The sequence below is a fragment of the Falco peregrinus genome, chromosome 5 (assembly GCF_023634155.1).
Source record: "Falco peregrinus isolate bFalPer1 chromosome 5, bFalPer1.pri, whole genome shotgun sequence".
Classification (NCBI taxonomy): domain Eukaryota; kingdom Metazoa; phylum Chordata; class Aves; order Falconiformes; family Falconidae; genus Falco; species Falco peregrinus.
Window position 1 is genome coordinate 88,217,689 of NC_073725.1, and position 15,686 is coordinate 88,233,374.

The 15,686-nt window shown below is 46.0% G+C and overlaps 1 protein-coding gene across 3 annotated transcripts in view; it reads left to right on the forward strand.

Moving 5' to 3' along the window:
- LMF1 (lipase maturation factor 1) overlaps positions 1-15,686 on the forward strand; it is a 206,330-nt gene that overhangs the window by 81,894 nt on the left and 108,750 nt on the right. For all 3 annotated transcript variants that reach the window (XM_055806794.1, XM_027780255.2, XM_055806793.1), the window contains one exon: positions 2,023-2,088. In XM_055806794.1, the coding sequence (XP_055662769.1) occupies positions 2,023-2,088 (66 nt within the window). The remainder of the gene's footprint in view (positions 1-2,022; positions 2,089-15,686) is intronic.

Below are 15,686 nucleotides of genomic sequence, written 5' to 3' on the forward strand. Positions count from 1 at the left end.
GTGGATCTTTGTTTGCTTAAGAAAGTCTATCTTGGGTTAAGCCCAAAGTCCAGCTAACTTCTTACATTGTCTCTAATAGCAGCCATTAACAGATGCTTGGGGAGGAATATAAAACATAAAGTGATCTTCTGGGGCAGGGGGCAGCTCCTGGCACCCAGGTGGTTTAGGGGCTCCCCAGGGAGGAGGCTGTGTTCAGCCTGTCCTCTGGGAATGTGTCTAATTCCTTTTGAACACATTTGTACTTTGTCTCTCATAAAGTAAATTATTTGCTGTCTGGAAAAGTACGTCTTTTGTTAGTTTCTAAACCAGCTACTGGATGCTTCCACCAGGTTGCCTTTATGCCTTGTTTCAGGAGAAGCGGCCAATGATCGTTCCCAGTTGGCCCCTTCTGTGCTAGTTGGGAGTTACTGGACTCAGCTCTGAGCTCTGTTTCCCACACCCAGCACCCTGGGCTCTAAGGCATCGTACAGCCCATATGTACAGCCCATATGTACAGCCCGGGAGCAGGGCAGCTGTGGATAGTTACTTAGGAGGTCTGGACAGTTTTGGGGGGTCTTTAACTAGAATTTTGAATTTTTCTTGAGCTCCAAACCTGCTAAACTTTGTGTAATGTTGCAAGATCCTCATGGTTCCCTTCCAGCTTGAGATCTGTGATTCTAAGTGAAGATTATTTTTAGCAATCTGGATAAAACCAATAGGCCAGGATGTGCCATAGTGCTGGAATCTTCTCTTCCTCCAAGTTCTTAGATTTTAGCACTGAAAGGTCACTGGTTGCTTCTGGAAAACCCTCCCTACTGCAAATGTAAAGAAGTTTCAGGATGCTCCTGGTATAGCTGGTAATGGGTCCTTACAGAAACTCCCTGTATTTTTTCTACTAAGGAAAGCAGGAACGTTATAATTAGGGGCAATGTCAGAGGTAGGCAAATACCCCCTAATTGTATGCAGATGATAGAGCTGGTTCAAGCTTTTGACTAGTGAAGCTTTCCTCAATTTGGGATATTGTGATCCTAATCAGGGACCTTTCTGTGTCAGGCTGAACCCGCATACCTCCAGGCTGGCACAGCTTGATTGCAAGGCTTCCTGCTAGCAGGCTCGTCCCTGGCCAGGTGTCCTTTCTGCTGTGGACGACTGATTCCTTTCTACTCTTCATCACTAAGGCAAAGAAATTTAATCCCAATATTACTGCCAGCCCTGGAATGGACCCACTGATTTGGAAATTTCACCCTTTTGTTGCCCTGAAATATCAATGCACAGCAACTGCTGATACCTGCTTATTTCATTGCCAACCTCTAACCTAAGGTGAAGTAGACCTGTCATTAGCACATTCATCTGTGTTTAGATCTGTCAGCTTCCTTCCCCTTCTCCTCTTTTGTTTCTCTAATTACTTTGATTGCATCTCTGTATCCAGCTCAGGGCTGGTGAGGCTGCCGGGTCCTCATCCCAGTCTGTGTCACTGTTTCCTCTTCCGCAGGCAGCAGGGGTGGCTTTGCCAGAGGGAGACATTTGGGTCTGGATTTCAAAATTGTGAATGCAGCTGTGTTTAGGTCTGCAGGTAACTTTTCAGTCTGTTGTACAGAGTCGTCCCAGTGGCAGAGGCTGCTTTTTCCTATTGCTCCTCTGTGCCCCCCTGCCTCATACCCAGCAATGCTGGAAGCTGGTACTGGGAGCCCCATGCTGTGCCTAGCTGCTCTGCAGAGCTCGGGTGCGGGTAAAGCATCTTCCAGTGCCCTTTTAAGTGACATCGCATATTCCACAAGGATTTTCTGTCAGATTTTCAGTAAGCAGGTAGTAGAAGGAGTCACGTTGGAGCTCTCATGGCTTTACATTTCCTCTGGGACAGCGACTGGGCCTGGGGTCAGATGTGCTGTGGGTCTCCTGGGGGTTGTTCTGCGCTTCCCTGCCATTACAGGCTCTCCCTGTAGTGTAACTAGATTGTTTGGCATATTGAGATAATACCTTGACATACAAGATAAAGTAAAATAAAATATTTGTGACAGTATTTTTTGTCTTCCCCCCCTCCAGGGGCTGATTAAAATTCGAGGAGATCGTTGCTGGAGAGAGTTAACTTGCATGGATTATCACTATGAGGTGAGCGATCTGCACATTGAAACTAATTTCTCTTGTCTGTTTTACTTTGGTAGAAAAATTTTCTCTAACCTTTTCTGCCAGGCAGCTTTCCATGTTTTCTTTGTTTATCATAGACTTCTGTCTCTGGCAACACAGTCAATGTCCACGTGCCAGCTTGGTGATGCTGTTTTTCCCAACCACAGTCCTAAAAGACCAATTTCTCTCCTTCCCTCCCCTCCCCACCATGGACTGATTCAGGAACAAGCCTGAGCCTCACTGAGAACTTCCTCTGTACAAATGCTACAGGAGAGGAACAAAAAGGAGTTTCTGTAGCATTGTGCTGAATACTTTCTGCTTATGCTTCCAAAATGCAGACATATGTAGACAGAAATAGAGCATCTCGGTGCTCTCCAAGATGCAGAATACTAATCGTTGGCAATTCAGAATTATACGGTTTTATCTTTTGACATCTGTTCCAGTGATTACATTGCATTCTGATTATAAATTGTGGTTTGTATTCTGGCTCTGAGTGTTGTCTCCTCTTTGATTACAGAGAGAGGAGCTCAGCTTCCTCTCTCTTTTTACCTTTTTTTTTTTTTTTTGCATTTGCGTTTTGTATAAACAGTGTTTAAAAACAAAGAAATTTCTGCACACTGCAATGCTCCACTGAGCGAGTAGCCCTGATTTAATGAAGTAAGCGGTACTGAAGCAATATTCCCTTTGCTAGATTAACCTCGCAGCCACAGAAACCGGCACCCTACGTTATAACGCCTCTGCTCTGTGATCTGTGTCTGTCTAACGAGTGGGTGAGCGTGGGGCTGCGACATCCCAGCCTGCTGCGCTTTCTGGTGCTGCGCTTGTCCCGTCTGGGTGAGACCTGGGGACGTCTTCGTGCCTCACCACACAGTTATTTTCAGCTAGCAGGCCTGAGCTGTCAGCCCCTGGAGATGTACCTTTGGGGTGACATTCTTAGCGGACCCTCATCACGTCTGGAAACCATTTCCCCCTTCCAATTAAACCTGGCAGACCCTGACTTCTCTGACCTGCAGAACATGTTCCAAGGTGTTGCCTATGAATTACTTTTTACGGGGTAGGCACGCTGCGCAGTGGAAACAGGGACGCTTGTACAGGACCTTTCTCTTTCCACCCTTGTGTGAAGAGAATTGCGTGTGAGTGCCAGGGAGCACATTAACAATCCTGTTACGGGATTGGGATTCCTCTCACCAAAATAAGAAAAAAAAAAATCTATCCGTTTCCCAGGCGCCAACACCTTTACTTCTCACTCCTGTGACTGAGTTAACTGGTTGCATATTTTGAAATGGAATTTTGCAGGTCCAGAAAGCTGTATGTGCCTTTCAGCTGTAATGCTCTTGGGTTTGTTGTTACCATTTGCTTTCAGTGGGGTTTCATGCCCTGAATGCAAGGGCGATCTCTTACGAAGGCTGCCACTTGGTCAGCTCATGTTGGACCATCCGTGTCCTGCTTCAATCCGAGTGAAACTTGGGATGCAAAGACCCTTCGGTGCTGTCATTCTTAATCCCCAACACAAAGGCAGCTGCAGTAAATCGTCCTTCGTTTTTGTCTAGCAAGGTGAGGGCTCTGCTCGGTGTGCTGCCAGGCACCTGGCAGCAGTCTGAGAAAAGCCAGCTCAAAGCGAGCCCCCCAGCATCCCCCAGCCAGCTCCACTGGTGACCCCAGCCCACAACAGTCAGCCTGCATAATCCCAAATATTTCAAATCAAAACCAGAATCAGTTCTGTAGCCCAGAAGGCTAATTAAGACCATTCCTGTCATATCCATAATGCAGGATCCCCAGCCTGTGCAAGTAATTGGGAACAGGGGTAGGGGGCAGATCACATTATCAATATCAATTATTTTAATCTGCACAAAAGAAGCTGCAATAAAAGGAAAATGAAAGAGGCCAAACTTTGTCTACCAGCGGTAACAGACAAAGGACTGCGATTCACCTGCTGATTTCAACCAGCCAGAGAGAGGAAGGAAAAGGTGAAGCTGAAGATACCTCTGCGAGGGAGGGAGGGAGCGGGAATCTGCTCGTAATTAGGATGATAAAACTGGGTATTGGACCAGCTCGTATGTGGACCTGGGCCAAATGTAGTCTGCTGTGATGTATGTTGGCCACCCCAGCTCTCCCGTTCCAGTCCTGAGCTGCAGTCCAAAATCTACATGGGCTTCTCTGCCAAGAGAATTAATGAAAACACATGGCCTCCATCTCTCGCGTGGTGAGCGTGCCCTGGACTATTTATTTGTAGTAGAACCAGCAGCTATGCTCGTGGAAAATAACATTTCCACTTTTGTCAGGAATCATGTATAAAATAGTAAAATGTTGTTATGGCTTGGGTAATTAAACGGAGCGTATTTTTCCTCGCTCTTTCCTTTCTAATGTGCAGGGCCTTAATCCCAGCCTTTATGGAGATCTGTGCCTCAACTGAAGACCCTCTGTTTAGAGGGCTTACGATCTGTGACGCTGTGTAATTTGGAGAGGGAAATGGCAGAATGCATGGTTTACATAGGAAAGGTATTTTCCTACCAGCCTCACTCTCCTCTGATCCCTGAGGAGCAGATGGGCTCCAGTAAGTGTAGAAGAGAAAGGCAGATGCTGATGGAGATGACTTTGCTACACCACCGTGCACAGCCTGGCACATGGAAACTACCTGGAGGCTGAGATGAGAGGTCAGGGTAGAAGCACTCAGCAGATTAATCATGGCTCTGGGTTCCAGGACTCCCAAACTGTAATCCCAATTTGGCAAGACACCATGGAATTTAACCTCCTCCTGCATTAGTTTCCTTTCTAATGCGGCCAGAGGCTCCAAGGTGGGTTGTTTGTTTGCACCCTGGTTTGTGTGCAGGTCAGGGCTCCAGGTGCCTGCAGTGCAGCCGTGTCCACGTTAGCGTGTGGAAGTGGACGTGCCTGGGTGGTGGCTGGCAGGTGAAGTCCTGGGGTCTGAGGTGCCACGGGCTTTAGTTATCATTTGTTGGATTTGCCATCGTTTCAGTGCTGCCTGTGGTTAGATGGGCTTTGTCCCCTCTAAGAAGTCCCGATAAAAGGGAGGCTTTTGCTCAGTGGAACCTGTTCCTGATGCAGTTCGTGCGGAGGGAAGCTGCTTCTGGGTTTTAGGTCTGTTTGTCATCATGATTATTAAGCATTTATCTACTGTGTACACAATGGTTTACAAATATGTGTGCAGCGGTTTGCAGACTGGAGCTAGATCTCTGCTTCCACTGAAGCGTATGGCACAGATCCCACGGCGTTCTGTGGCATCCCGCCCGTTGGGAGAAGATGAAGGCAGCCTCGGTTCCCTCCTTGTGCGAGCTGGGGGATGCAGCTGAGCCTGTCCCACTGCCCTATGTGTCCCTGTCTGCTCCAGAGGACATCCTTCACCACCTGTGGAGAGCCACAGCTCCCTGCCATAGCCAGGCTGCCATGTGCACCGGGAAAAAGTCTGCTATGGAAGGTTCTGTGCCACTCGAGGGTGTTTCTGGAGCTTGCACAGCCTGCAGGACATTGCCTGGGCATGTTAGTAGGTACCAGGTCTGGGAGCCAGGAAGGACCAGGAAGCACCAACTTGCTCCCCAGGGGCCTCTTACCACTCACTCCCATGCCAAGCTTTATCTGGCTCAAGCTTTGCTAATTCTGGGTGTGCTGCTTAGCTGGCACAAGCACAATGTCTTAACATGCTCCAAATGGAGAAAATCCTCTTGTGTAAGACCCATATTTTAAAATCTCCCCACCAAACCTGCAGCTCCCCAACCCTGGCGCTTACTCTGTGGAGCACCTTGCAACCATATGTCAGGCACAGGGTGGGTTTGAGTGGCACGGGCAGGAGACGAGCGTTTCTGACCTGCAGCTGGTCCAAACGGAGCCCGTTGTTTTGGATGCTGGTGGTGGTCTTGGCAGAGCAGTTAAGCAGATAATCTTAGGGGTTTAGAAAGGGGGGAGTCCTACATGGTCACATCTAGCGTGTCTCCCCTTACTCCACTGCAGAAGTGCTCCCTGTGGGATGTAATCCAGTGATGCATTTTTATAATGGCTGCCAAAGTATTGTTGCTTTTTAATTACAGACAGATATTTTGTAAAATTCAGCCACCAACTGGTAGGAACAGCTGCCGAAGCAGCTGCTGGGGCAGGCGAGCGTGTGGAGGAGAGCCCCGCTGGGCGCCCTCCTCCTCTGCCAGCTTTGCGCTGACACTGTGCGGGAGCTGTTAAACACATCCCGGGGGTCCCTCGTGTCCCAGCAGCCTGTCCCTTGTGTCCCAGCGGCCTGTCTGCAGCTGGGCTGGTGCTGGGTGACGCTTAGCAGAGGTGCGAGCCATGGCATGCACCAGGCAAGGGACCTTGCCACAGCCCTTCCACCCACTATTGAAACAGCTTGTATTTTATATTTTTAATTTTAACATAATTTATTTTAAGTGATGCTTTGAAGGGAGCACCTTTTATCCCAGAGTTTCTCGATGATTTGCATCCTTTGCTGCAGAAAACCAGGCTAGGAAGTCAAACTTACTACTGAGGCAGAGGGATAAAGGCAAAGGGAAACAAAAACCCGCTCCCAAAGCAAATTTTTGTCAGCATTGGAAGTAAGACCCTGGGTTTGCTTCCCTGCTGCAGAGTTGTCTGTAGGTGCTCCGGATGGGCTGGTGGCCACAAAGCAGGGAGGTCTGAAGGCCTTTGCTGAACCAGCCTCTACTTTTATAACTGAGTCACACTTTAGTTCTGAATTTGTCAGTGCTGCTGAGAAAAGCTTTGTTCTTTATGTAAGACACTGTGCAGCCACAAAGGTCACTTCTTCTGATTTGTACAAATTGTCGCTAATTATTCTGTAACTGTTTTTCTTAAATAGAGGCTGTCAGTCAGTGCTCCAGCTTCTGGCATATGGCAGGTCTCCAGTTCCTGGAGAAGCTCTCCCGAGCACAATGTCTTTTGTACCTAATTAGGGGCTTGCTGACTGATAGCTGTGCTGATAAGGATGAGAAGGAAGCTCTAACTGCTCTTTAACTGCCTCTTGATTGCTTTTCTCCCTTCTATTCACTGTGTTAGACCTTGTTAGACTTTTCATCTAGCTTTTTCCAACCTATTATGAAACAAAAAGTAAATAGTATCTAGCGGTTTGTTTTGATAAATCAGAAAATGATCTGCTTCCATGATCCCCGATGTCTCTGGATGGGCTTTATTCCAACAGTTTGCATTGCTGGAAGCAAAAATGTTCCAAACAGGGGAGCAGGTACTCAGGTCTCATGCTCAAAATGTGTGTTTTAAAGTTACAAATTAATATGAGGGAAACAACGCTGAATAAAACAGAAAACAAGAATATTTAAAAGAGGTATCCATGCAAAGCGTTTTGGCAGTCTTCTTTTTAAGAACCTTATGAAATATGTAGCATCCTAAGTTTACAATCATTGGCCCTTCACAGAATTTTCTCCAGTCTGAAGATGACAAAGGTGGATCCTGGCAGGGCTGATGGTCACATTAATGAATTATTAAGGCCAACAAAATGATGAACTCCCAGGTCTGACTTAGCTATGGGAGCTCAGGTTTGATAGGTGGGCTTTCCAAAACCGATGTCTTCTGGGGAAGCACAGATCTTCCCCTTCCAACAGCCACCAAGGGGAAACCAAAGAACCCACCTCTGTGTCTCTGGCACAGCGCGGCTGAGCCGCTTGGTTGGCACCTTTCCCCCTTGCTGGTGTGGAAGGATCTGATTTTGTTTCACTGAATGCAGAACAATTTGCATCTCCATGCCTTCTTCCGTGCAGGATGTTTAATTGCCTAGTTTTGCTGCTGGATTTTGCTGGTTCCCCTAGGGACAGGAGATGCTGGGTCGCAGCAGGTGAGTAACCGAGGTCAGGCTGAGGCTTGGAGGAGAGGCAAGGTGCAGCCGTGTCATGGGGAAATTTGACAGATTTTTCGAAAAGCGTTTGAAAAGGGTGTGGGAGTCCTGCAGTCGGTGCTTCCAGGCCCTGGGGTGAGGTCAACACTGCTGGACATGTGGCTATGAGCCCGGGACAACTGCCTGCCCTCAGCAGCTGGGAGGGTTTTAAAAAGTGACTGTGGAATTTGATGGATGTGCCATAGGTTTCTGGAGTTGCTCACAGCTTGCCATTACTTGAAACAGTAAAATTTGTGCTCTGGAAGACGTGTTTCTGTGAGAATACGAGTGAAGTGAGTTGTGGTCCATCTCTGTCCTCCCTGGACAAGTTGCCACGTGGAACCTGAACCTCTGTTGCCAAGTCCTCTGTAAGGAGAGCAAGGGCAAAATGACATTCTGCCCACTGTGGATTCTAAATGCGGTTTGTTTTCATCTCCTGTTGTAAAAGCAAACGGTTCTTTGAGTTGGGGCGACTGATTGCAAAAGGAAGAGCGCATTTGTGTTCAGCTTTTTTTTTTTTTTTCTTTTTTTTCTTTCCCTTTTAGTCATAAGTTTTGAAAAATGACCTTTCTGGAGTATAATTGAAAAACCACTTGTCCTCGTTCACACATATTGACGGGCTGCTTAGTGGGGATTTGAAGCTGAGGATTAGGTGCTTTCTTCTGGGTTTTGGTGATTTGCATGATGTCAGTGCTAGCACTAGAAGAAGGGCTAATTCCTGACCTTGCCTGTGATCAATTAAGTAACAAGATCCATCATAAGGTAAGTGCATGAAGCAATAATATTGGCAGATAAATGTCAACACGACATCAAAAGCTTATTACGCTGTATCTGGATTTTGTATCAGGCTGCTGCAAGAAGGTCTCTATCCGAGACAGGTTTTTAGATGAATCCCAGGTGCTCTGTATTGAATGCAAGATGTCTTTGAATGCAGATTGCTAGAAATGTTTGTCATTCCCAAATTGGGGATGGGCTCTGTTGTTTTAATAATAGTTAAATGTGCACATCACTGAAGAAGAGAGGGAGCAAATGCTTTTAAAGGTGGAATTTTTGTGCTCAGCTTGGGAAGATGGGTATTGCTAGGTTTGCACAGGTCGGGTTTACTGGCAGAAGCACAAGCAGAGATCAGTGACTATATAACTTCCAGCTGAGCAGTTCTCGGAAGGCCTGGTTTGCCAGAGTTTGGGCACTGGCAGCAGGTTCTGCTGCAGATGATCAGTGCTTCTGAAAATGAGGGCTGAGCTCTTGAAAGCTGTGAAGCAGTAAATTTTCAGATGTGTAACCATCCTTGTGGAGCTGCAATTTCAGAAGACATAACGATAAATACTGACTCCTACGCCCAGTCATGCTGCTTTTTAAAAAGTGAAAAGGACTACAGGTCTTTTGTAGTCAAAGGATGCTCCAGAACTAGGGTGATTAATAATGTTGGACCTTAAGCAGAACAAAAGCAGATTTCTCCTACATGCAGAGATGTGGTAGGTGATATTTTATTCCAGGCAGGGAAGCTGCTTCCCAGAGTCAGGCACTCGTGAGAACGTAGGTTTACTGACAGCCAGTGTTTGGTCCAGGAGTCTGGCTTGTATTACTCTGAGCAGCAAACATGACAGGCAAATGGTAAGTGGATTCCCAACCACCTCAAAGTCAGCAGCAGTTCAGCTATCGTCTTCATCGAGACCGGGATGCTGGCAGTGAATTCAGGAGAAGGGGGAGGAGTGTCTGTTCAGAGAACTATCAAAATAAAAGGTAGAGCTGCAAATCAGCATCATAAAGCAGACCCGGCATCTTTGGCCCAGGCTCAGGAAACCACATACTGTTGAAGTAAATTGGACGTAAGCAGGTGCTGAGAGAGAAACTTTCAAAATAGTTTTAAAAGGAAACGTAACGGCAGGATCTGGAGGGATGGGATAAGCACGCAGTAAGTGATCCCTCCCAGGCACCGGCCACTATGGGTGGCAAAGCACCCATTTTGCTGCTGGATTTTATTTATCTCTTCAGTGTAGTTGAGGAACCGCCTTTCTCTGCTCATTTCTTCACCAGAAGTTATAGTATTAAAACAAATTAAAGCAAAGTGGTTCTCACTTTGGTATAAGCCAAGCAGGTTAGTGGCACCTGCCACTTGGGTAACCCACTGCATCCCACCGGTTGCCCTAGCTTTCCCCTGATTTCCAGCAATATTAGAACAAAATAGGATAAACTAGCAAAAGTTTAGTGGAAATGCCCCCCAGGGACCTTTCTGTTGTGAGCCTTTTGAGGTTTCTGAAGCGTAGGAAGACATTATCCCTCCCCGCTGCCGGGATCAGCAGCAGAACTGTCAGTCACACGCTGTAAATGCATTGGGAATATGCCAATACCGTTTTCAGCAGTAATACAATTCCTCTTCCTGGATTCTTTTCTGTTTTTCTTAAGGATTTGTTTTAAGCCTGGTGAAAGCTTCCTGTACAACTATTGGATTTCATCTCTTCATTACACTCTCCCACTGTTTCAAACTCATTTACAGACCACCCAGGACCCTCATCACTTGCCTTAGATATTCTCCTCTTTTCCTCTCCCCTCCATCCATTTGGTCTTTTTTTAATCCTAATCAGATTAATCCATGCAACCCACCTTGCAGCCACTTAATCAGCTCTCCATACTCTGGCCCTGTACGTGGCTTTTATTCTGCTGGCCGCCTTCTCCAGCGGACAGGATGATGGAGCCCATCGTTCCCCTCTGCCTCCCAGAGACTGTGGGGAATAATCTGCTTCTCATGAAACGTTCAGGACCCAGGAGGTTTGTCAGCTTTGAAGATAACAGAGGCAATGCTCTGATAATTATTTAAATTGTGGATTTATGAGCTAGTTAATGGTGTGTTTTAAGAAATCTGTGCAAAGAGAAGATGACAAATCTTGGTGCTATCTGGAAGACAGAAGCAAGAGGGGGAAATGGTAGAAGAAAATTTAAGTCTTTCTTCTAAGATTTCTAAGAAATTGCTAGTCTTTCCAAATAATGTGTCTGTTATCTCTCTTGCTTTATGGAAGGGAACTGCTCAGCTGGCCTCCCTGACACAGTGTCAGTAACTCCTCCGTTTCTACTATGGCATCTTGATCCACCAGGCTCCAACGCCACATCCACCAGGCGGGACTGGCTGCCTGGCCTGGCCCCTCTGCCACCATGGGGCAGCCTTGGTGGCCAGCGTGGGACTGCCTCAGGCCTTGCCCAGAGCCCTTACCCAGGTGTAGCCGCCCCTGCCTGCTCCAGGTGGTCAGAACTAGTCTCCATGGCACTAAATACACTGAATTTTTGTCATTCTTCGTGGCATGCCTGGACATCATAAGCTGTCTTTTCTGGTCTGCCAGCAGGCGAGTTGGTCTTCTCATCCATTCCCACCTTCCTCGGTGTTCGTAGGGGATTAGCCACCATTCCAGTTCCCTTGCTTCAGAGACCATTGGGATGATGCAAGCTGTTGGTGTCTGCCAAAATTTCGTTCTCTTCTTTTTCTGTAATGTTTGCTCTCAACAGTCCAGAAGTCTAACCGAAACTGAAACTCCAATGCTGCAGTTTCACATAGTATCAGCTGCAAAATGGTGTACGCAGAGCTCCAACATACAATTAAATTATCCAAAAAACATACTCACCATCTGCTTTTCCAGGGAAAGCAAAATAATGACATGCTTTTAATTGCAGATAGAGTTTAAACAAATAAGGTGTTGGTTTACAAGCTGGTGCTTTCTTCTTTGGACATCAGATTACATTTTCATGAGATTATGAAAATGTGCTACTGTTTCATCTCTTTCTTTGGCTATTAAATGTGTAAGTCATTTAATTAATTTTCACATAATAGATCAGTCCTAATTTAATAACTAAAAGATTTAATTTGTTGCCTACAAAAGAGCAGACACGCAAAAAAGTTCTGCTGAAGAAGCTGCATTCCCAGTGGTGGGTGTGTTCATGCATCTCTCCTCCTCAGGTCTCTTACTAGGATCTTCTCGCTGGAATAACTATCAGGAGTTCTTCCCATTCTCAGGTTAACGCTGTATTAGTTATTGTAGGTACCAGCAGCTTTAAGTTCAGCTTGGAAGTTTTATTTCCACAGAAATGCTGGTCTGTCCAGGGGAAGGACCAGCCATTGGCAGAATTGTAGAAATAACAGAGCCCTGCTCTTTGCTGTTAAAAGTTTGAATTATTTGTGTACCTTCTATTTACATTTAATTTATGCTGTTTCCGTGCAGTTCTCTGTGTTTCCAAACTTGCTGTGTTGAGCATCTACTTGACTTAAATTGCAGCACACAGGTAATGTCACTCCAGTGATCAGGAGGCTGGTGGCCCGATACTATTCCCATACACATTTTCCTCCCTACTGTAGATGGGGAAGAATTCCACATATTTTTGCCAATGCCTTTTCTTTTCTTTTTTTTTTTTTTTTCTGTCTTTCGACTATTACAGTGCTCACAGCAAGCCGTCGTAACTCTGTAAAAAGAACACCACGGTGTTAGGATGGTGTACGAATGAGTTAATAGTAAGTCTCTGCTGTGGTGTTTTGCTCCAAAGTCGTGTGCGCCAAACTGACCTTTAATCTTGGAATATAAATCACTTTCCAGTCCTATTATTTGTAAAATCCTACAGGCTTGCAAATGCACAAAAGGAGCCTTTGTCTCTTATTAATTTAATTTATAGGTTAAAGTTTCAAATCAGTGGCAAGCAAGAGCTGATTTACTATTCACTTCAGGAATTGCCGTTCTGGAAAGCACAGCATTTGCTAGACTGCCTAGAAATTGTGATGCGTAATTAGGAGCTTCTGTAATTATATATAATGTAATATAATTTGCTTATCTTTTTTGGTATGTATTATAGATAAAAGCTGGGAGAGTAACTCAGGGTGGATTAGCTCTTTCAACCCTAAAAACTCGACAGATCAGTAAAACTGCTGGGTTTTGTCTTATTCTATTGACCATTTCAGCAGGATCAATGTTTTCAAGTGTTTGAAGTTGCTGCCCTTTTCTTTTACGTATAGAAGCATCCCATCATCTCTTGTACAGTGCCATTTGTGCTGCAAAAAAAAATACCCACTTCTGTGACAACATTTAGATAAAAGCAGTATGGAGCTTTTCCCCACCAGTTTCAAACAAGACAACGATTCCTGTTTTGTTAATTTGATTTAAGCTATGGAATTCCTGTGTGGAGTCAGATGTGGGGCACTGGTTTCTCTTCCCAGAGTTTGGAGCGTTCCCATCTGCAGTTCAGACCCATTCCTTCTACTTCGTGGCGTTTCTGGTTAAGCAAATCTGTAACCAAGTTTTCTAGTCTATCACAAAATAACTCAAGACAAAGAAATAGAACTTTTCCATAACTGTGCTGTCATACCATGGTCAGGGTGAGAGTTCGGGCTGCCCAAGGTGCTCACTGGGAGCTTTTCCCTCTTGACCAGTTTACAGGGAAAAGAAGGGGTTGAGTGTTGTTGCCCTTGCAAGCATGATGGAAATATTTGTATTAAAAATGGCAGTTATTTTTCTCATATTCATGAATTAACTTATCTATATTTTCCAAGGATCATATTCTTCCTCTTCCCTTTCAGCCTGGCCGTCTCGATGGCTAAAAGGGGTTTTATTGCTTTAGCATTAATCAAGACATTTGACAGAATTGAACTGGATCCCATCCAATCAGACTGAGACAATATTGAATTTCCAACTGTCACGTTGGATCCATTTGAAGGTAACACAAGCTTGTCGCTCTCTGCCGTCATTCCATCGGTATGACGATCCCGGCCCGAGGTGGATGAGTGCCACCTTCTCCAGCGGCCGGTGCCCGAAGCCAGCGGAGCTATGCCTGGGCTGCGCGCTGGCATTTCCCAGCAGTGGCTGAGGGCATGGAACAAAAGCTCTGCAGGACGAGCAGGGAGAAGGTTTTTTTCTCTTCTTAGAGCCACGTTCAGTAAACTCACCCTCCTCAAGGAACCTGCTGACATCTGGAGTCCTGCTGCTGGTTCTGCTTTTCCCCCAGGCTCGGCATGCCAAGCCCGTGGCCTGCCTTGGGGAGTTGTGACCATCACCCCTCTTCCACCCACACTTTCTCTTAAGAGTATCGCTGCTTTTTTAACTTCTGGGTGTCAGGCCAGCCCCACTCACCTGGAGGAGAGCGCTGGGGAGAAATGAACCAGCAACTGCTGGAGCTGAGCAAATTCCGTTCCGCAAATAATACTATTTTAAAGAGTATTTATTGAAACATAAAATGTGAGTTGGCTTTAATACCCGCTTGTCTAACTGTATTGCTTGCCACAAAGAACATGTAGGTTTGTTGGTAGCTTAAGGGCTTTGCAACAGCCTTCATCTTGTTTGATAAAATTTCCTGTCATCTGTCTAAGGAGTAGAAATAGTATCCCACGCAGGAGGTGGCCCACGCTCTGTATGAGATGAGTTAGGATTCGTGAGTCCTTAAGGCAATAGTTGCAATTAACAGTTTGCAAGCAGCCCATAATGGAAATCTGCTTCAATGCGTTATCCTTGGCCCTGAAGGCAAATAAGTGAAATATTTTAATTCAAGGAGTTAATTGCAATTTTAGCAGCCTTTCAATACCAAGTTTGGCAGATGATGTGAAGCGCTGTCCTGCTCTGATCTCAGCCAAGTGACTGGGAACACCGGTGCAGATGTTGAAACCAAACATGAGCAAGAATAGTCTGGGAGTGTTTCTTGACTTATTATGTGATTCATTAATGATTTTTTGCTACTGGTGCCACGCTTCAAGTTGCTGCAAATCATTATAAAGGGCATTTCCAGCAACTACAGAAAGAGAGCCCCACGGGCAGATAGCATGGTCAGATCCCAAGATCTCTAACCAGTATGGCCAGCTCTGGGTGCCGTCTCCCTTTGCCCTTGCTCACCAGTTCTGTTGGTAAGCAGAGCTGATGGATGTTTCACAGCCTGTTCCCCCTTTTGAACATTGAACCTGAACTATCTGAGTGCACAAAGGGATTGACGGGAGGGAGCGGGAGCCAAAGGAAACTGCAGGAACCTCTTTTCTCTGCCAAAAGAAGTGAAAGGATAATGTAGCATGTAGTTATCAAAGGCTAGTTTTCTCAAAGCTGGTCAAACCTGACTTTCCTAACTGAACTTTGGCTTGATTATATAGAGAGCAACTCGCTTTTGTAATTTGCTAGGACTAAAGTTCACATGAGGGTGCCTCTCCCAATTCCTGCACCCCTGCTCTTGTGTGCCAACCCTGGGTTTGGGTGCTGTCGTTAGGGCAACGACTTCTTCCAGCAGTGCTTGTCCCAACCGTGATTCTACCAGAGGATGCTTGGGAAGGTCCTGCAGAGATTTTCAAAGAGAGACTGAAGGTTCCAGGGGAGGATCAACACCTGAAACCCTCCAAGGGCAGCTATCTTACCCCTCTCCGTGTCAGGGTGCTCCAGTTCCCTCCTGGAGCTCCTAAAGGGATGCTCTTCTGCTAAATGTGTTTTCATCCTGCCAGCAGTCCTCACGCAGTGGCCTCGCAGGGCAGGACACAGTTGTGAGGGGCTGGGGAGCTCACCATTTCTTGGTCAGATCCTGATGGGACGCTGCTTGTAAGAGGTGCTGAGCATTTCCAGCATGTTGGTTGCTTTGTTTCCCAGAAACCTGCACACCCAAAGTTTTAAAAGGGCAATCCTTTAATTCTTTAAACCACTACTCTGTCACTACTCTGAATTTCACCATGGTCTGTGAATTTGTCATCACTGAGAATTTCCTGTAGAAGTTTTGTCAGAAATGGAACCAGAAGTATGTC